General features: G+C 31.4%; 1 protein-coding gene across 4 annotated transcripts in view; it reads left to right on the plus strand.

Moving 5' to 3' along the window:
* Positions 1–22,611, plus strand: part of LOC130441890 (dipeptidyl aminopeptidase-like protein 6) — a 197,628-nt gene that overhangs the window by 84,243 nt on the left and 90,774 nt on the right. For 2 of the 4 annotated variants that reach the window (XM_056775715.1, XM_056775717.1), the window contains exons 2-3: positions 8,326–8,463; positions 8,684–8,968. In XM_056775715.1, coding sequence (XP_056631693.1) covers positions 8,861–8,968 — 108 coding nt within the window. In that variant the 5' untranslated portion in view covers positions 8,326–8,463; positions 8,684–8,860. The remainder of the gene's footprint in view (positions 1–8,325; positions 8,464–8,683; positions 8,969–22,611) is intronic. The other 2 variants (XM_056775716.1, XM_056775718.1) reach the window with 1 other exon arrangement.

Below are 22,611 nucleotides of genomic sequence, written 5' to 3' on the forward strand. Positions count from 1 at the left end.
AGGGTAAACATTGGAGTAACATTAATCAACAACTTAAAATTCACCGATGATATTGCTGTAATGGCTGAGAGAATCAACCGAGAATGTGAAAATGCAGGACTCACTATAAATACTGAAAAAACTAAATTAAAACCAAAATATGAATATTAACTCTATTCTCACACTGAATGGAAAACAAATAGAATAGGTGTAAAAATATAAGTATCTTGGTTCAGTCATAATCGCTCAAATGGATCCTGATCAGAACTGAAATGGCTCGAAAGGAATTTTTCAAGTACTCCTCAATGTTTGTAAACAGAAATCTAAACCTCCACATCAGAATAGGATTCATGGAATGTTATGTGTGGTCAGTACTGCTGTACGCAGTGGAAACGAAACTTGGACCTTGAAAGCTCAAATGATCAAAAAACTTGAGGCATTAAAGATGTGGCTCTATAGACGCATCCTGAAGATACCTTGGATTGACAGAATCACCAACGATGAAGTACTAAGACGCTTTGGTCGCAAGAGAAAGCTGTTGACAATTATTAAGACTAGAAAAACATCTTATATAGGACACATCATACGCAACGACAAAAACCTACTGCTACAGAACATAATACAGGGCATAGGGAAAGAAAGGCATAGGAAGGAAGAAGAAATCCTGGCTCCATAACATAAGATCTCAGCGTCGTAGAATTGAATCATGTTGCGTGGAACATGGACGCATTTAAAAATGCATCAATCTTCAATGAGGAGACGGCATGAAAAGAAGAATACAGAAGAAAACTACAATGAATGACGAAATTATAGGTAATTATAATATAAGTCCATAGCAAAAACTAAATCAGTATACAGCATGCCCGGAATTAAATATCATTATTAGAATAGAAGTCGTTTACAGAGTAGAAGGCACTTTCCAGTAAATATACCCTAAAATTATTTCGAAATACGGAAGAAGATTATATCGATTTGATTTCAATTATGATTGTGCATTTGTTTGCATTGTTCATTGTTTATTGTTCATCACGTGTTCATTTTTCACTGAAAGTTCATATGGAAACGATAAATATCATGATATTTTAAATATAAGGGTATCATTATACTAATCCTCAACTAAAAGTTCTTAGTAATTTACCTTTTTCTTCAGTTCCTAAATGAACATTTTCGCTTGTCTGCTAATAGAAAAAGTAGAGTATGCCATTGTGTAAAATGATGTTTTTATCTTTCAGAAAGCACAAAAATAGTAGGATGATAGACTCGCTTGAATCGCTCGATATCGTCAACGGCAAACTTTTTTCAGTAAACAAAGCTAAAGATATTTTGTAGTTTCATATCAAAACAATAAATCTAGTATCTGCTGTTAAATCTTTCACAATATGTGAATAATAAATCATATTCAGCCTTTTCTCGACAAAAATGGGAACAATAAAATGTTCATGACCTTCCTGACATATTTTTGACATTTTAATTGACCTTATTTTGATATTGCTTTGAATGTTCCAATAATGTCGTTCCCTGAATACTTTTTGCAACTAATTGGCTTTCGTACTTATTTTCATGTGAGATTTCATCGTATAATTTGTGCACAATCTTTTGTATAAGTGTAAAAAATTAATTTTAAAAATATGCTTCTGTTACTTTGATGGTTATATGGAAAAAAATTTCAATTCCTCGTGATATGCTATTATTTTATAGCGGGAATCAACTAAAGTCTCTTCTTCGTTTCCTTCTACGTTAAATTGTTACTATGGCATCAAGACTGTACAGCTTCTTTCCATGTTGATTATTTCTGTTATGCGAATATGAAATTATCATGAAGTTGATCGTTAGTGACCTATTCTAACAAGTTAGTAGTGCCTAAGAAATGACAGTACAACTGAGAGCTATTCGTTCGTTTGCTGAAGCTTCTTTATACTGTTCATTTGTTGATTCATTTCATTTCTCTTTCTGTATAGTTTTCCAGCTTTCTTATCAACAACATGTATTATTTAAATCACAAACAATGACTCTTCTATTTACATTTCTAGTGAGCCCCTTTTACTGACCATTGACCTATCGAGCTGTTTCACATTATAGTCTATTTCAGAAAGGTATAGAGTAATAAAATGGAGAATTCCGTCCAGTTCGGCTCAATTTCGGTGTTGGCCATAGGTGTAGGTCTTGTAAAAGTATTGTTTGTAATATTAAAATTTCAAGTGATTACGTAAGAGAATTAGGAGAATTATGTTTTCTGGCCTGAAGTGTCGATATCGAAATATTGTGTAGGGATTACTTAGGTAGTAGATTATACAGTTACGTTTTAAGTTTCACAGGTACCGTTTAACCTTCTATTAGTGCCCTTGCCTAATTCCAACCCTATTTCAGATTCGGCTTTCCTTTTTATGAGTATCCTACCGACACGCCTTTAGCACACTATTTTTAGTGTTTGTAAATGGATAACAATACCCCCATTTATTGATCCCAACCCGGGTGGTACTACCTATAAAAAGGTAGTTGAAAAGATATATCATAAAATCATCATATCATTCATCGTAGCTCTAATCACGTTATAGAGGAAACAAAGTAGATAAAGATAGAAAATTTATTGTTAAATAGGTTTTCTAGGCGAATTTATGTTCAGGTGCTTTTATCCATCAGCTTCCGGAAGTTGCAAAGTAACAGGAAAGTTTTATACGTAGCCCATAAATATACCGAACTAGATATTCAAATGGGTTATACGCCAGTCATAAATAAAATAAGAATGGAAACTAAAAAGACCATGAGACGGAATTTAAGTCCTAATGACTTTTCCAGAAAGACAATACCATATTTCAAAAGGAAAAAGCATTACTGGGTAGGCTCAGGACCGTTTTAAGTTTGTTATAAGTAGTGATTCACACCGTAATATTTGTTTATTGTAATTAATGGTGAATATAATATTATGAAAATTGACATATGAATTACATATAAGATCATATTTATTTATGAAGCGTTTAGTATAAGAAAAAAAATACTTCATTTTCCAATTAAGGTACAAATATGGGATATGTAATTTCAGATGATCGATTCGCAGTTAGCCATAGCTCTTGTTCTTGGTTTTTGGAAAGGGGATTCTGGTACAATGATTTTGACCAGATGCATAAATCTTTTGTTAGAAGGACTGTTTCAGATCGTTGTATAATGTTAAACTCTTCCATTTGGTTGGTTTGATACTGCTGCTCCTTCTGCTACGAAATCTGCTCCAAAAATGCCAAAACGTGAAGTAAAGTTTCAGTTACTCTTATAAAAGAGAGCTGCAAACAGGGCTCTTGTACTAAATAGCGTAGATTCTTTAGATAGATTTATTCAAGACAAGGAAGTTTGTGCATATTACCACTTCTTTATAATATTGGAATACTGTGTACTAAGCTTGATGTATTTCAAAGAGTTCCCTAGTGCAGAAGGGTATAATGACGTGGAAATTGGTGAAAATGGTTATTTGAGACTTCTTGATTGCAGTATTCGATTAAGCATGTGTGTTTTTTTTGTTAAAATTTTATTTCATGAAAATGTATTAAGGATACTACAATATAAGTCGAGGAGTGAATAAAAATTCGAACCATGTATGTAACATGAGTGTTAAATGTAGAATATTGAAGTTGACTTACGTTCAATTTGAGGATGAATTCCCAGGTGATTTCTTGAAATCCTAGGTGTTTTCTTAACTAAGTAAATCATAGCAAAAGATTGAGGAGTTGGCTTTCACATCGACTATGCATGTTGTAATTAATATTAGGTTAAAACTTCTTCAAAACGTGATAATTTTAGAATATGCTATTGAAATCGATTAAATCCTCAATTAATGCACATATTTCCACAAAACACGTTTGTCAACAACAATATTATATATTTAGCACACATGTTATATACTTTCTTGGCTAATGCATCGACGAATATTGAATTACAACCCCTCAGAAGAGCGTGACGTAAATCGACCTTTTTTGTCGATATTAACATCCCGCTCGCAATTACATGAAGAGGCTGTAACTACTGACTAGTTTCGACGTTATTACGTCTCATCAGAGCAGTTTCGAGATTTGGTCTTGTCATTGATTGAATTTGGACAGTAGAGCTGATGTGGGTCGTAATTCTTCCATAATGTCTGCACGCTTGCATTATCCTGATGCAAAATTTTTTTTTGGTTAAATGCAGTAACATTTGTCACATCTTTCGTGAATTGACTCAATACTTTATGAGAATTACTCTTCTAGGAATTGACAATTCATTCTAACGAATCCATACTAAAAAACGGTCACCATGACTTTATTGGCCTACAAAATCAACTCAGTCTTCTTTGGCAATGAATCAAAAACCGATACACCCATTCTCTTTTGGCTGCTTTCACGTAGCCGAAGTGTTGTGGTATATCCACGTTTCATTACGGCTACTTAACAACATCAAAATATAGTAAAATCTCATAATGAAATGCTTTGGAATCTTCCTAATTTCATGACCACAATAACAAAACTTGGTAAACCTCTTTTTGCCATTAAAATAAAAAGCGCAGAACTTACTTTGCTTTTACTTAATATTTTTTCACGCAGTTTGTTCTAAATTTGACAGGTGTAAAATGTTAGATATATGTTTACAGGAACAGTGTTGTCCTTTCATTTGAGAGGTGGAAAATTAAATGGGTCATGAGATTCCCTGCTGCCCTCGTATGATAAGAAAGGAATAACCATACTTTCTTTCCTTAGTGTTGACTGATTTGAAATTCTACTTTTGTTATTTTCGTATAGCGTAATTCCGAATTTTCCATTTCGAAGACACTGATCCAATTTATGAACTGTAAATGTCATTTGTTCATTTAAGTTTTGAATTAATTTTTTGCAAAATTGCTCACAAACTACTCTGGATTTGAACAAATATTGATATGTGGAGACATAAATCGTTTTGAACTTTTCCGTTTTTATTCACGTCAAAAAGAGTTATACCTTTTAAATTGCTCTATCCTCATCGTGAGGGAGTGTTTTCCACATATTTTTCAAGAAATCAAATTTACGATTATTGCAATGGTCTGAAATGGTGAAAGTAACTGGAGAGATTTTGAAAAAATCAATGAAAAGTATAACTATTTCTAATAAAAATAAATATGCCTACTATTAATTCTTTAGTTATCATTTGATGATCGGACGATCATTGATGTCATGTATTAAACTTTAAATTTAACATAAACCAAATTGTATATTCAAATGGTGATTTAGTCCATATTAAATATAAGCATAGGTAAAGTTTGCTTCTTGAAGGAATGAATCTCCTCTCCACCATCTGAATATCTTTGTTGTCCACATTTAGTGGCTGGCTAGTAGGAACAGATCAATAATGTATGTAAACTGATAAGTGCGAGCTATAGAATTGTAGGTAAATGAAATGCAATGAATTGATTGATTAATTGATCTTTCAGGATATAAATTTTCGGACTTTCTTGATAAAATGATCAGCTGATTAAATGCCGCATTTTTTCTTCGCCCTCGTACAACTAATTATCATGGACTACGTAAAGTACATGTAGTTTATCTAAGAATATGAGATCAATCTTTTATAGAAATAATCCTTACATACTCTATTATATCAATAACTATAAATTATTGTATTTGAAAATTACTAAAACTCTTAGAGCAATCGCATCTCTAGTATTAAAAATTTCGAAACAACGTTAGTGGGAATATTAGCTCTAGAATATCTCCAAGTCGTATTGCTCTGTCTTTCCTCGGTTCCTCTAAAAGAATCACTGACAGTCTGTAGATAAATTTGAGCTAAAGCAAACCATACTCGGATTTTAAAACATGACTTCCTGGGGTATCGATGGGTTATCAGCTAAGTTATTTTTCAATTTTCCAGAAGTGATGATTGACGTTTTATATTCTCTAAACCACGAAGCCATTGAAAAATTATTCAATCAGCTACCTTTAAAATTAAAAGTGCTAAATACATTATTTAATGAGTTCCGGAGATTGACAAAGGCATTTTTGCTTGAGAAACCTTTTTATTCTATGGCAGAATTCTACAATCCATCATAGATTGGCATTATTCAATATTTAGTATGAAGTAAGATACTAATATTGTGTAATAATTATTACTAAGCCAAATTTCTTATTATCTAATATAAAATTGTGTTGGTTTTCCTTGAAATTGTGAACGAACTCCTATGAACCAGTGGGTATTGACAATTTTCGCAAAATGCCATCTATCACAGCAAAGTGCCTTAATTTGCTTACTATGTATACAGCACATCGTTTTAGAAGGTCGTCGGCAACCAATATTAACGGATGATGATAATATCCCTTGTAAGTCTCAAATTAACGGTAATAGGATTTTATTGGAAGATAACACTCTTTCTACCACATCCACGCTCGTTGCTAGCAATCTTCAATCTTTGGAATTGCCAACATTAGCCATACTACTACAGTTTCTGAATATACTCACAACTCTTCAGAGCAAGGTAAAGGATTAAAATTTAATTACGGCACACATTGTACCTTTAATATTATTATTGTTAAGAATTGAATTGTTGTTTTGTTAAGTTGTTCTAATTCTTATTGAAATAATCAAAATATTAATAAATATATAATATATTTGATTAGGAATCGATGAAAGCGTCACCTATACTTTCTTCTAAACAGAAATTAAACTCACTTCAGGTATTAATACGTAAAGAAAATTACTATTAAACTCAGTAGTAGGTAGTATAATGAATATTGTACGCAATTCATATGTATAAGTCTTTTTTGACTCTTGTGATTGTCGCATTCGCCTGCGAGTCTTGCGACAATATTCGCATTCTTCGAAAAAAGTCTACTTTACACACTTGTTACATAAATAACTCTTTTGTGTCTAGAATTTTTATGCAATTTTAATCACAAGCTAATTTTTTTTCTCCAAACGGAAATGATGAACGCTTGTTATGTGAAGAAGTATCAAACGCCTAGCGTTGGTGTTCGTAGTATTGTGTACTACTGGATTATAAACAGTCTACAGATGAGTTCTAGTACGCTTACTATTATTATGAGTATATAAAGTATTACTAAGTTATAGGACGAAAATTAGGAAATGTACAAATATTCGGATTGAAGTCAGAATAACAAAATGATTGAAATAAAACTTAACCTGTTTGAAAATTTAAATTAATTGTAATAAGCACCTCAAACTCGAATTTCATAACATACACTAATAGCTGCTGGCGCTTTGGTTCATATGTTAATGTATTTAGCCAATTTCATGCTCATTTCGTTAAACTATTTTCCATGTTAATGGTATAGTATAAATTCTAATCATCTTATTTTCCACAATTCATCTAATAACTTTCACTTGATCAACAATTTTCAATGTGGAATATCTCAAAATCCAATGTGAAAGTAACAAAGTTATGAGCTAGTTACAACTTTCGTACTAAGTAGTATCGAACCTAACTTTTTTAACATTAGATTTATTAATTAAAATATCAAGTGAGATAAACATCATGCAACCTCATACTATGTAGTGTTTTTGAGATATTTTTTTTCAAAAATTTTAGTAATAACCGATGCTGGCGTAAGCGATTGACAAAGCTATTGGTTGAACAAAGAATCAAAAATAAAAAAATTTAAATGAAGACTGAGAACATGAAATAGAATTCAAATGGAATACACGGATACACAAGTTTCTCCTTTTTTCTCAAGAATCCATCAATATTCTTAACTTGAGGATCAGCTATGAGATTTTTATCTTCTAGTTTTTGACGGAAATTGTCGTCTATAGCAATGACTTCTTTCTCAAGATATGTCCAAACTGTGTAATACAAAGGAGTAAAATGCATCGATACAGAGAATGGTTACTCAACCAATCACACCTTCTATCAAAGAGCGGTGGAACTCCATCGTGTATACAAAATAGAGATCTTTGCTTGTTTAGCATTATATCTTCTAATATCTTGAATAAGTTTTTGTTTAAAAATCCAGGTACATATCACCATTTATATTTGCAGGTAGATTATGATGACTCATTCATCTGTAAACCTAATGTAGCTGCTCAAACATAAACTTTAAATGATTGTTGATATTGTGAAAACTTTTGCGATATGGATTTTTATCACATCATTAGTCTTCATTGTGAGAGTTAAACATAATTTGTGGTGGTCTCGCCCGTAAAAAAATTGGGTTGAGGGCTGTACTTTCTTGTAAAGTTACCTTAAATACAAAATGCGTTAGGAACATTTCTTACTGAGAAAACCTCAATTATTCTTCAGTTTTGTATTAATTATAGAGACGGATCATTTTTTCATAAAATGAATTTCTATCGAATCACAAGCGAAGACAAAGAGTTTCTAATGTTTTTATATTGTTACAGTTCCCCTAATCATCGCAGTATTCTATTGAGGTTATATTCTTCTCTACAACTTCGGACAAGAGGACTCGAAATAAACTACTTATAAACATTGATCTATTCTCGGCGTGCATTCCTTTGATAATAAAATAAAACTTGAACGTAAGTAAATTCATACCCATCTACTACGTTTAAATGTGTTAACAGTTAATTTTTTATCACACTAAGAAATGGAACAAAACGTGTTACATAGTTCCACCTGCCTGAAAATATTAAATTCAAATAAGGCCAACATATTTTCATAATTACGTGGCTTGCTCATTGAGTGCTCATTGAAATGAAAAACTTGCAACAACATGTTTCCAATTTACTTTTGTTGCAGAATTTTTGGCTAGTGCCTTTTCCACCAACCAGAGACAGTGGCGGCGCAGGTTGTGAAAAGGGGAGTGCGGTTGCGACAACCTGCAACGCCCCAGTCGCACCAGCCAAAAAAGGACAACATAAAAAAGCCGAAGAAGCGCAATCCTAATAAGACCCTGGCGAGGGCATCGAACAAGGGATGCACGCCAATGTGCACTCTGACAGGAACGAATGGCGTTTGCCACCGGATGATACACTGCAAGTCGGTGAATCGAAAACAAAGAAGTCGGAGGTAGGTGACGAAGAGGTCAGTACCATCCGAAAGGTCAACCAGACCGATCTGGAATAGATTGGTTCAATAGGTTTCTAAGTAAGTAGGTTTTGTGAATTTTTTAGTCACAAATAAAGTGAATAGATCTATTCAGTTTTAATACCATATACACTCGCTTCCAGACTCGTACTACTTTCTGTTTATCCTCATATTCGAGTAAATGGAACAACATGTTTGTTAGTTGTTTATTGTTAGTTGAGTTTTCATAACTAGAATTCAAAATGTTGATCTTCGCAAGAAGAAAGGAACGGAAGTTTCAAATATCATTTTCTCAAAATTAGTTGTTAAAATAACTACGAAACTTGATGACCTTTGATCATTTTCACAAATAAGTTTATGGGATACATGCAGTTATAGCGAAGTATTTTGAAGATTTTCAAAAATAGAACCGTTTAATGTATTAAATTTCTAATGAATGGCTACTTATTTCACCTTTTAATCGATAAGCCAGACTGCTCATACCCTTTTTGGTCATAATAATTATTTCTCACAGGATATTCTTAGGAGGATATTCGTCATAACGTTGTCACTGGAAGGACAGCAATAATAGATATGAGAGCAAATGAATAAATTAATTGTCTTGTACATACATACAGTATTATACATTAGTTTGTGACTAATAAATTTCAAAACATATACTTACTTAGATAATCACCCTTGCGAAATGTTATGAATTATGTTCTCAATTATATGATTTTCTTAAGACTTACGGAACTGATAAATGTTTATGAAACGGTTAGTGGTTTTCTAATATCGGTTAATAAAATCTCTATGCGGCTGTTGGTTAACTGAAATTAAAAAAAAAGATATACACAAATGAAATGAAATTTGAGTATAAACAAAATATTAATTTACCTATAAAATATTGTATAGACCAAATTTCACTAGAGTATGTTAATGAATGAATTATTATGATGGCAATTGAGAAAATTAGTGAAGTCGATAAATAAACAGGTCATATAGTTGAAGTGCGAATCCAAGTGCGTTCCAAAAGTTTCGTAGAACCAATACCGACAGCGACCGGAATTTTCAACTATATTGTGTCAAACATAAACAACACCTTTTCACTAGCACCGTTACCTTGAAACATGATATCTTCCAGTTTCAAACATTTCAATTGCGAAAGTTTTGCGATAAAATACGACGTCATCAGATCGTTTTGCAACACCGCTGTTGCAGTGTTATGTGAAAAAGACATCTTGCGATAGAATACGAAACCATCAAATCAGTTTGTGATCCACAGAGAGTTCGTCAAATCAATAGTTAAAACTGTGTTCCAGGGTAATGTTAATGGAGCTCGGTTACCTTGGTGCACGACATCTTCCGATTTCAAAAATTATACTTACCAGCGTTTTGAGATAGAATACGACGTCATCAATTCATTTGGCGACGCCGCCGTTGCCGGATTATTTACGATAATGATGGTGTGCTCCAAGGTAACCTAACCTAACCTAGTATGTTAAGACGTGATACAAAAAACTTACCTCAAAAACGAAGGGTCGTGTAAAGTTGAGACATCAGAACTTATATTTAAGTATTTTTTCTAAATTAGACATTCAAACATTATGAATTTTTAATGGATGATTACGTATATCCATGAAGTCTGTTTGGAGGGTCAACCTGCACATAATATGGCAAAAATGTGTTTTTCAATCGATTTAAAAAAGGGTCTTTTCCTCTTCGTTTAACTCGATTGAATATTGGGTTTAGGAGATACATAAATTTTTAGATAGTTGTACATGCTAAATAATTAGAGCAGGTATTAAAACAAAATTAAACATTTCTAATTGAACTGCATAGTGTCGAACACCATATTACTTACATTAGGAAACAATTGAAATATAAAATAATCTGGTTGGTTGGGTAGCCTACAACTTATCAAATAAAAACAATTAAAAACTATAATAAATGTTCGAAGTGGACATTTTGCACTTCTACACACACTCGGAGTCTACGAACGATATTTCTTGGATCAATTGAAAATGTTTAATTATAAAAAATATACTTGGATAAAAGTTTTGATTGCGGAAATTTAAAGGTCTAGAACTCAGAAACGAGCGGTGGTATGAGAACTATTTTTCCATATCACAACATCTAGTCACTCTCGATTTTTTTGCATCAAGTCCCGGAACACTATGTATAACATCCAAGTCTTCTTGTAAAGAATCAGCTCTCCAGTAATAAGCCAGCGAGGCTAAAATTTTGAATTTTGTATCTTATTCACCCATCAAATCGATAATTTTATGAAAAAAATTTGGTAAATATGTTGACCATATAAATAAAATACAAATAATTAAAAAAGAAATTTAACTATTTAATTAATTGTAGTTTTGTGGGTAGCTATAAAACTTATTCAAGCATCTACATTTATTCCGTAAATATTTTTGTTGTGTTCAAATTATATATTTTTGTCTGCGTGAAAGTAGTTGATATTCATCATCTAAAAAGATCTTTATGAATAAGTTATCGTCTGCCCGTGCACAATATATTGGTTCTCTATTCTCAATGGGAATAATAATGAATCTTGCTACTTCCATTTTTCTATTATCATTGTATGGTGTAACGTTTCATATAATAAAAATTCCATTCCTGTGGGCTGTTTCATAACGAATCAATATTTATTGAGGTGGATAAACAACAGCCGGTTTAAAAGAGTTTCTTCTAGCTACAAGTGTTTTTTAAAGTTTCCAGTGTATTCAAGATATAACGTGCTCAAACGGAGCTATAAGAGGGTTTATTTCCGGGGAAAACTTTTTTGTACACTAAAAAAACAGACTAACTTATAGAAATATATTATGTACGTTAATTTGTTCCTATTTATTTGAAAGATGACAATTTTATACTTAAGGATATGATCATGTGAACAAAATATCTATTTAATTGTTTTATTCGCGAATGATTTATGATACTTATTCACATTCAAAAGTTTATTACCATCTTTTTGCGTTGATTTGTGAGGTTGAGTAAAACATTATAAAGTGCGTCTCATGAATAATAACGGTTTCCAATACTCACTTCGTATATTAAATAACCATGCAAAAAAAGCGTTAGTATAGTATAATCCAATACTTAGAAAGGTCTTTGAGACATTTGAACTACCATTATTTGGGCTTAGATACAAAAAAATTTTCGCACTGCATTAAATTTTTTTTTATGTAAGAATTAATAGTTCTCTGACAGTCCAAAGACAGGACTAAATATTGGATGTGGTTCAAAATATTTTGATAAAGAAAAGTAGAAACGTAAAAATTTATCTCTCTTTTAAAAACTATAAAAAAAAATAAGAGACTTAAAATCAAGAATATTAAGATGCATTAATGTATCCACCATTTAACGCGTTCAAAACATATTATTATAATTCTATTTGAACTTGGACATTGTACTAGTTACTCCTCTCTGAAGGATTTAGATACTGTTTTAATGAAGAAATCAATTTGGGAAAATGAAAAATGTGCTCAACCTATACCGTGAAACATAATTAATAACAAATCGTTGTTTCTTGATGGCGCAATTGACAATAACGAATTTTTGGAAGAAACATTAAGTGGCAACAATAGACACACGTACAATGGTTTTATATCAAGAAAATCTAATTGATTTTCGTAGGCTCTCGAATTTAGTTACGATTGAAACGGTTGATAATACAAATATTGACTTTTAAGAATGATTAAGAGAAAGTGGAGCAATTGGACTCATTATAGAATTAGAGATTAGTCGTAATAAGTTTAATACGAAAACCGAAGCCCGTAGTAAAATTAACAATATGTTGTTTGTAGCGTCATGGAATAGCTGATCAGAAATAGAATTCACTATATCTTTTTTCTCTTTCATTCACGTACCGAAACATAAGGAAGCCCTGTATTTTTAAATTTATAGTGTTTTACTGGGAATATCTAGATTCACTGCGTTGGAACACATAACAGCTAGATCAGGTACCAACTAATATCTTGAAAAGTCAAATAAACATTCAGCTATAAAGTTTTTCTAAAAAAATTGTAGATCTGATATCCTTTTGGTGATGATATTTACCCAAACATTCACTTTTTGAAGACGCTCTACACTTCATATATCCAGATTTTCCTGCGTCTAGACACGGGATGTCTCTATATTCGACCGACAACGCTCTACCACAGAGAGATCTCAATAATTGATCAATTTTGATATAGAAATACAAACCCTTACGGGCCTAGTAGCTAAGATTTAGGGTATTAAAATTTTTAAATCGAAATAAAAAATTTACCATAAATCAAGAATGCCTCTGAATTTTTTTTCAAATTTGGTGACCAAAATGTGTGTAATATTTTGACATGAACAAACTTTGGAAAAATTCTACCCTCCTATTTTTTACGCCACTGGAGCAAATTCTTTTATCAATTTTGTACCAAATTGCCTGATTATTTTTAGTTGAAAAACTAAAAACCTTTTATAGAGCTGAAATGAACGGTGTAGAAATTTGCTTCTATACAAAAGTCTGCAGGCACGTAAGTAATTTACAAATTAATTGATTATTCAATTAATTTCGAATAATGATTACGCATAGGTAGTTCAAAAGAAATGTTCACAATCTCAATTGTGTTACAACAATAACAAAATTGGCAATGAAAATCATTTATTGAGATCTCTCTGTGGTAGAGCCTTGTCGGACGAATATTGAAACACCCTGTATATACCAATAGCTTTTAATATTCCTACATTTGCGATTATAGATAAGAACCACTTAAATTAACCCGGAAATTTGAACATAAATTCCAATTTCATTCACAAAATAATTTTACTACTACTAATTTTCTGCACCTTACACCGAAAGTAGTGGAATACGTATTATTGATAAAAGAATGTGTCTTCTTTCAGTTGATTGTAGAAAAAACTCTAGAGGACTATTTAATGGCGTCTAAAATATAGCTCGAGAGAATTTTAAAATTTTTAAGTCAAAGAAGTGCTCGATTTTTACATTGAGAAACTGATACATTATTCAAAAGCTATAGCCGCAGCCGTAGCCGTAGCGATGATAAGTAGTCACTTCACGACTGACATTTATACGTTCGTTCTATTCATACTCTTTGGAACAAAATTCTCTAAAAAAAAAGACTACGTTATTTCATGAAAGAGCTTGCATTTTCTATTTTTCATATAAACAAGATAAAACTTTTAAGAAATAGGATCATCCCATACTGTAATATAAATTTCAATACTCTTAGACTAATTATAACTATAACTTTAAAATACTTGGGGTTCTGCTAATGGAAAACAGCGTTGATATGAAATGTTGATCACTAAAATTCATTATCTTAATAACCATATTAAATCGTTGTTGAAGTATTCTGTTCTTGAGCATGCCTCGTGAATACTTTTGTTGGTGGTAGCCATGATATGGTGAACTCGCTCGTTTCAAAAGAGGCTGCCACCAATAGCTCTATAAAACTTCGTGGTTTCATTCAAACATTTTTAAACTGAAAAATTTCCTTTAACTCAAAGAAGTTAATTCGGCACATTTCATTAAATCATAAGAAAGCGAAAGAGAGCATTCCACAATGTAAAGAATTTACGTAAGAAATTTATTTATTTAATAGAAAAAAAAATATAAAAACAAAATATCTACTCCAGTTTACTTGAGTGTGCTTATAACGTAACGTAACTTGTTAATATTTTTGAATATGATATGATGATGAATAAGAGTAATTTAGATCATTGATTAAAAGTGTACAAGGTGCACCAATACTTCAAAATAATCTATTAAAATATTCCTTAAATAATACACTTCATATTTTCATTTCTTTATAATCCATTAAATCACAAATATGACGACCGTATAAATTCATTCTTCTGTAATACACTAGTTAATCTACAGTTATTGAAAAAAAATTTTTTAAGAAACATCCTTTTTGCAAAAATAACTGACAAGAAAAAAATAATTTTATCAATTATGTGTTCAAATTGTCTACCATTTTCAATTTTTCAGTACGTATGTCTATTATAAAAAGTTGGTATGGAATTCCGCAATTGCTGTTATGTAATATGGGGATGTTATCAGTATTTTCTTTGTCAATTCATTTCAACTATCAAGTTTTTAATGTGGACAATGTTTTCTAGATATTCATAGGAAAATTACTCTAATCGCAATGATTCTGGAGATCTGGATAGCCACTAATTTTTTTTAATTCGAGCAACTGAAATAGAATTTCGTCAAAATAGTTACTAACCGCATATCTTGTTATAATAACAACTTTATTTTTAACACATCTTTATAAGCTTCACTTATATGTGGATTTGTGAGCTTGTGAGTTTGTTTGTAACTCTCTTTTGCACTAAGAGCAATTGGCTCATTTAATAAAACTTCGATAGATGATTCGAACCTTCGATGTCCGTCTTGGAAATTAAGCACTTCGACAACCTTACCAACTACACTGTTTAGGCTCTGTACAAGATTCGACGAGATGTAGATATATGAGCAGAGAAACCATTATACGAATTTAAATTAAATGAGTAAAGTGAAGCAAAATAGTGGGCAAAAAGAAAGTTAGAATCATAAAAACATACAGTGGAAACTAATAAAAGTAGTGAATAGGATAGCATAACAAAACAGATAATAAAAAATGAATTCAAAAAGTTTACTTAAGAGACTCCCTGATAGTGCTCAGATATGACTGGAAATAACATAGCATGACTTAAGAAAAAGATAAACAATTTTCCTCTCGTTATTTTATACTGAAAATCTGATAACCTATTTCGGTACAAGATCTGTTTATTTTGCTAGTGCGCTAGTGAACCCCACTGTAAAAAAAGAGGAATGATTGTTGATAGTAAGAACAATTTCTGACTGTGCCCATACAACTCATTGAAAAAAATGCATGAATCAGAAAAACAATGTACAGATCCAATAGAAGGTATAGAGGCGGGATATAACACTTCAGATTGTGTGTTTGGAATACCCTACAAAGAATATAACTATGTCTTCAATCGAATCAAAATTTTGGAAGAACATATATTTATTTTTCAACGTAATCTCCTTTTAGCTCCATTCAGTTTTCCCAACGATATATTCAATAAGTTCGCTACCCTTCTTATAATAAGAGTCGTCAAGCTTTTCAAAATAGCCATTAACTGCCGGCATCACCTCTTCATTTTTGGAAAATTTTTGGCGACCGAGGCAATTTTTTAAGTCTGGGTATAAAATTGCCTACGGACAGACAATATTTGCCTTTTTTGGATCCGGTTCTCTCTTTCCAGTCCATTATTTTGATTGTTCTATTTTTTTAGAGTGAAGTGATGGACCCACGTTTTTATATATGCTTATGAAACAGCGTATTTGGCTTTATTTCTATGAAACATTGTCAAACACTCGATGAAAACATCTTTACGACGCTGCTTTTGCTCTATTGTGAGGATACGCGGCACCCAGCATGCGCACAGCTTTCTCGTGTTCAAATTTTCAGTTAATAAGAGATGTACTACACTTTTTGAAATCTCTACTATGTCTGTTAGCTCACGCACTTTCAGTCGACAATCATCTAGTAACGCTCTGTAGATTTTCTTTCCAGGTCATACAGCTTCAATTAAAATCTGCTACCCAATATTTTACTGTTGATAACGAAGGAGCAGTTTAGTTCAGATTTTGTATTGGTTAGGTTAATTTTTTTTCATGCAATTTTTATCTTATTTCATTGTTTTCTGCGTGAACGCACCTTTATAGTTGAAATTAATGTTGAATTATAAAACTACTATATTCTATTAAGGAAAATGCAATCCACAATTGTCAAGGCATGAATTTAAAAAAAAAAGGTAATAAAATTCATATTTTCCGATAAATTGGATAATGTATGATGATGAATCTATTTAGAATAACAGTAATGATATATATCTGATATAGCTATTAACAAATTTTGCAATATTGCTTTTAGAAATATGTCTCTGGAGATAACCACATTTCTATTAATATTAATAAACATTAATGAAATTGAACCTCCGACTGCGTCTATTGACTTATGAATAATTTTATCATTCATTTCGACTAAAATGGGTTTGGTGAAAAGGAAAACTAATCAAAAAATTAATTAGCTGTACAATATTTGTTTTGGTTGGTGAGTACATTCATTACCTAGATAAACAGTTTCATATTGTAGTGGCCACACCAAAACCTTTAATTCTATAATTAGTATGAATAAATTGAAAATTAATCGTAAATTAGGACATGGTCCTGTGTTTGCATCAATGGTTGCTAGCTGCAGCTGGATGATGAAGACCAGCTTTCATAACATCTTATAGGTAGTCGTTCTGATGGTCCGGATGTACTCGGTTTTTCTTCCTTTCCAATCTTTGCCAACCTGCCATCTGACATTCTTTCCATGATATTAATGATATTAATGCCGCCTTTGTTGTTTGTGCTTCCACTTCATTCTTTAGATTTCTATTACTTGTTCGCTCCTAGATATTTGAATGACATCACTTGTTCTACACTCTGATCGTATATTGCGAGTTTACATCTTCTCGGCTCTCAGAATACTGTGAAGGATTTGGTTCTATTCAGAGATATTTGCATGTTAAAAGCTTTCGCTATTTGTTCAAACCTATACATTGGCCTTTGTGAGTTATCTTCATCTTATGAGATGATCACTGCATAATCAGCATAAAATATTATTTTTATTTCTTTGATTCCCATCCGGTATCCTCTTCCACCTTGCTTTACCTCATTTATAATCTCATCCATTATGTTGCTGAACAAGATTGGGCTGAGGCTCTCTCCTTGTCTGATAGCCTATAGCCTTTTCAGTAATTTGGCGCATGACTAAAATAGGATCTATAGCAGACCTGTTCTTTCTAAATTCGTGCTGTTCCTCGGAGATACCAGATAACATCACTTCTTCCGCTAAAAATTTAGTTAAAAATTTTTGTACTGCACCCATCAAGCTATTACCAAGATAATTTTGTGGATCGTTCTTTTGACCTTTTTTGGAAAGTGGAATCAAAATAATTTCCTTCCATTCTAAAGGTTTACTCTTGGTATCAATTATTTTATTGAAAATAGTCCGTAATTCTTCATGTAACGTGGTACCTCCATACTTGATCATCTCGTTTGATATTTCGTCAATACCTTGAGCTTTTCTGTTTTTCAGTTTAGTCACCATTTGATGTATTTTCTCCAACGATATGATACATCTCTCAATTTTTCCTCATCTTGATGTAAGTGTTGATGTACTTGTTGATGAATAGTAGAGTTCTCTAAAATACCTCTACCATTTTTCCATGATGATTTTTGTGTTCTGTAAGTATTCATTTATTGGCTTTTTTCTATCCCTGAGTAGGTCCCATATTTTCTTTTGCCCACCATATAACCCAAATATTTAATAGAAAATACTAATTTTTTCCATTGTCAGAAAAATATTCATGACTATTCACTTATAAGACTATGGAATAGAAACGAATCATTTAATATGCCTATTCAATAACAAACCTCAGTACTTTCAGCGATTTTTTCAACTTCAAACTAATGCAACTCCGTAATAATGATTTTAGAAGAATGGGAAAAGTATTGATACTTATATTCAGGGAATATAGTGGTTGTTTTCCATAATAAAATAAACAAAACATTCAATTTTGCTAGGAAAATTGCAATTAACAAATTACACCTATTAACTCTTATAAGTACTTTTCTCCAATACATAAAACTATAAATAATCAATCAATTTCTGGTAGTTTTTGGAGAAAATATAATGTAATGTTGTCGTAAAGCGAACAATATTAAATTTTGAATTATCAATATATATATTAATTAATTATTAAGTTTAAACGGATTTCTATTCTCAAGATATTGTTGAAAGTATTTATATTCAAATAAGTGACGAAAGTTTCAAAAAAAATCTTATCGGTAAGATTTCCATCTTATCTAAAATCATGTTCTCAATGCTTACAAAGTTGTTAATTGAACTTTCTATTGATAATTAGAACTAAAGTTTATCATATTTGCTTTCAAAAGTTTGCAACACATATTTCAGGTGTTTATTAACAGAAATTTTCATATAAAATTTGCTGCTATGAGATTAAAATGAGGAGGCTGAATTCAGTTTAAATCGTAATTAAAATCGTGGGAATATAAGAAATATAAATAAGCATCTATCAGTTCTGTAATTTTTCAAGCTACGTAGGTACATATAGTGCATTTGGAATGGATCTCTAGTGGTATGTCTTTACAGGAATGAGTACTGACTCTAGTTTTAGTATCTAGTCTTAGGTTGTACATAACTATATTTCAATAGAATACTAAAGAAGAACGACAATGATTTAACAATAAGATTATACATAATTATTAAACATTGTCATTTTTCTAAACACAAGATTTTTTTTCGTGGTTCACTTCTATGAAATCAAATATTTCGATGAGATAAAATGGAGTAGATGAGAAACTACAATAACTTTTCACTACTTGAACAACAAAACATTTAATCACATCAAAATTCGTCGATATCGAATTGACAACACTATAGAGCTGTAGTATTTACATTATACAGTAGCTGGAATTTTTACATTGTGAAATGAGGATCCTGCTACAAGAAAGTAGTCACTCCTTATGTATAAAATTTTATCTTATGATTAAATCGATTGGTATAAGAAAAAAAGCAGATCCAATGATAGTGCAAAAAGAATGCAGATGCGTTTGGACCGTTTCAGTTGCAATTTGTTCATATTTCTACAATGTTCAATTTTTGTTTATATCCCAAATAATTTTTTTTCCATTTATTCTAATAATGATGAACAATAAATATCCTTGCTTGGAACTAGTCTACGTATTTTGGAGATACAAATTATCTTTTTAGGAATATCCATATATATTCAAAGCGGCTGAGTCAAAACGAATCCCTACGCAATCTAATCTAATCTGATTATTGAAAAAACTCTTTGAGTTCTTTTAATGAAACCTGAAATTTTTTAGTCAAATTATAATATGCTATATTAGTGCTAGGTAGTAGGTAGAGCAACCAAGGTCAATATGGCCCACATCAGCTGGCAGTGTTTCATATATATTATGACTCTTTGGGGCAATCTCTCCGCTTTATTTGGGTATATATTGTTGTTCATTTGAACTTAATGGAAAATGATAGTCAAACGCTCAACCACCGAAAAATCAAGATTACTGCGAGAATATTAATTTTACGCCGTACGAGATAGAATTCGTACTTGTGGGAAAAAGAGACTCTTGGCTCGTGTTAAATAATTTTAATGTTGGAGTATTTTGATATATATGCTATACAAAAGGAATTTGTTACTGATGTTCAGCTCGTCAACATTACACTCAAGATTTTGGTATGATAAATATTTGACGCAGGCTTCTGAAAATACAACTGAAATGCAGAAGCCCAATGGGCGTATATTGAATCTAAATGATTGTATTTACTATGTATTTCGTATTCTAATAATTTGTCTACTTTCAATTTTGCATTATCATTTCCATTTTCTAATTATTAACTGCAGACGCGATCTTGTAATTTTTTGCTGACGAAAGCTTAAGAGAAAAAAGTTTTCTGTTTATACGCCACACTTCACTAAAATTGGGTGGAATATGAAAATTTCGACACAAATGTTGATATGATTGGTCTTTGAGACTGATTTGAATAACAAATACTGATGATGACATAGTTGAAAAAGTATATTGTAAACATATAGGTACAAAAATTTGAAGAAAAATAGATCATATATATTACTATTACTATTATATTACTTACTCATGATTAGCTGAAAAATCGAGTTTATTTTTTATTATTTTCATGGATACAATGCGAGGTAATTAGAACTAGAACCAAAAATGGCTGCAATACTAATAAATATTTAGAGTGAATTAATATAGTGATATCATAAAGTGATAAGATAAAATTTAAGTGTGGGTGAGTTTTTTCAATAAATAACAATTTCTTCACAAATTAAAAATATTTTTCAATGAATTTAACCAGCTGATTATTGAAAAATAAGAGTTTTCATATGATCAACCTAACCTAACCATCACATTTCTGTACCTATATGGCCATAATATGCTTTTACACTGTCAAAAATATCATTTTTGGTCTTTAATTGTATTCTTTTCAGTTTCATGAGAATAAAAATAGCTTTAGAGTAGAAATGTAGAAGTTTTTCTCAGGAAAATTGACTTCTTCATTAACGTCCCCAGTGGAAATAGATTTACAAACATATAATTGTTAGTCAAGCCCACAATATGTACATAATATGCTTTTACATAGGTAAAAATGTCATTTTTGATCTTTAATTTCATTCTTTTCAGTTTCATGAAAATCAAAATAGTTTTAGAGTGGAAATGGAGAAGTTTTTTTTAGGAAAATTGACTTCTACATCAACTTTCTCAATAAAATTTGATATACAAACAAATAATTGTGAGTCAAGTTCACAAGCAATTAAGCTATCGAATTACATTTGGAATCTCATTTGACTTAAGGCTCATATAAACGATTTATGTTAACATCGTCATAAAATTTATTAAATAAAATTAATTCATTTGAAAATACTATTATAGAAAAACATAAATGCGAAACTGTACAGCTCTAACGATTTATCTGTAAAATGACGATCTAACCATTCGAGCAACAAAACTCATATACAAAATAAGAGTTATTTCTTGATAAATCGTCTATATTTTAGGTCTGTTTTGATAGAAAAAACACGTAAAAATTGACGTTTCGACCTAGTTAAGAAATTCTTGAAACGAAATCAAATACAAGAAAAAGGATATTCTTAGAAATTGTTAACATACGTAGGACAAAGCTGTCTATTTTATAAATATTAATGCAACTACGAATTATGTTTTTGAAATGTAATTAAAGAAAAATTTTTGTGGTTGAGACAGATTTTTATTTTGATTTTCATGTTGTAGGTATCAGGTCGAAACCTTAATTTTCACCTGCTCTTTGGATATAATTTTAAAATCAAAAGTAACTTAAAATCTAAACGATTTATCAAGAAAAACATAGAACATAGAAATAAAAAGCTGAACGAATCAATTATTCGACTATTCTTTACAAGTGAATAATATTTAAACTTCAAGGGCTGAATATATAATTAATTTTCCCAAGGTTTTCATTATCACTTTGAAATAAGTCCCAGTGTTTGTATGTATATATGGATGGATGGATTTGGAGTCCGTATACACTGCGACCCAAAGGATCTATCCATCAATCCCTTTAAAATCAAATCCTTTTAAAAAGTCTAGTAGGTGAGATGGCTTTGTTTGTCAGAGATTTTCGTCTTCTATTTCATACGCACTCAGGTGTAGTGCTCTAGAGTTCCTTAATGTTTCACACTTCGAGAAAATTTGGATAGAGGTTTCGTCCTCTGCACAACAAAATCTGAACACCGCTAGGTGTAGCGTCTTCAGGTGTTTGTTGAGGCGACATTGCCCCGATAAAGCTCCTGTTAGTATTCGTAGATTGTTCTTACTTAGGTTGATACATTCAGCAGATCTGGTTATAGTTGCTCAGGAGACCCTGTGCTTGTAGCCCCTGTAGCTTGTTCCAATAATTGGTTTTGCTCCTATCTACCTTATTTTCCAGTGTTTTTTCCATTGTTCTGTAGATGTTACTACAGAAGGATTCGGGTCCCATGAAGGGCTTGTCTGCCCACGC

This window comes from Diorhabda sublineata, chromosome 3, assembly GCF_026230105.1.
Source record: "Diorhabda sublineata isolate icDioSubl1.1 chromosome 3, icDioSubl1.1, whole genome shotgun sequence".
Classification (NCBI taxonomy): Eukaryota; Metazoa; Arthropoda; class Insecta; order Coleoptera; family Chrysomelidae; genus Diorhabda; species Diorhabda sublineata.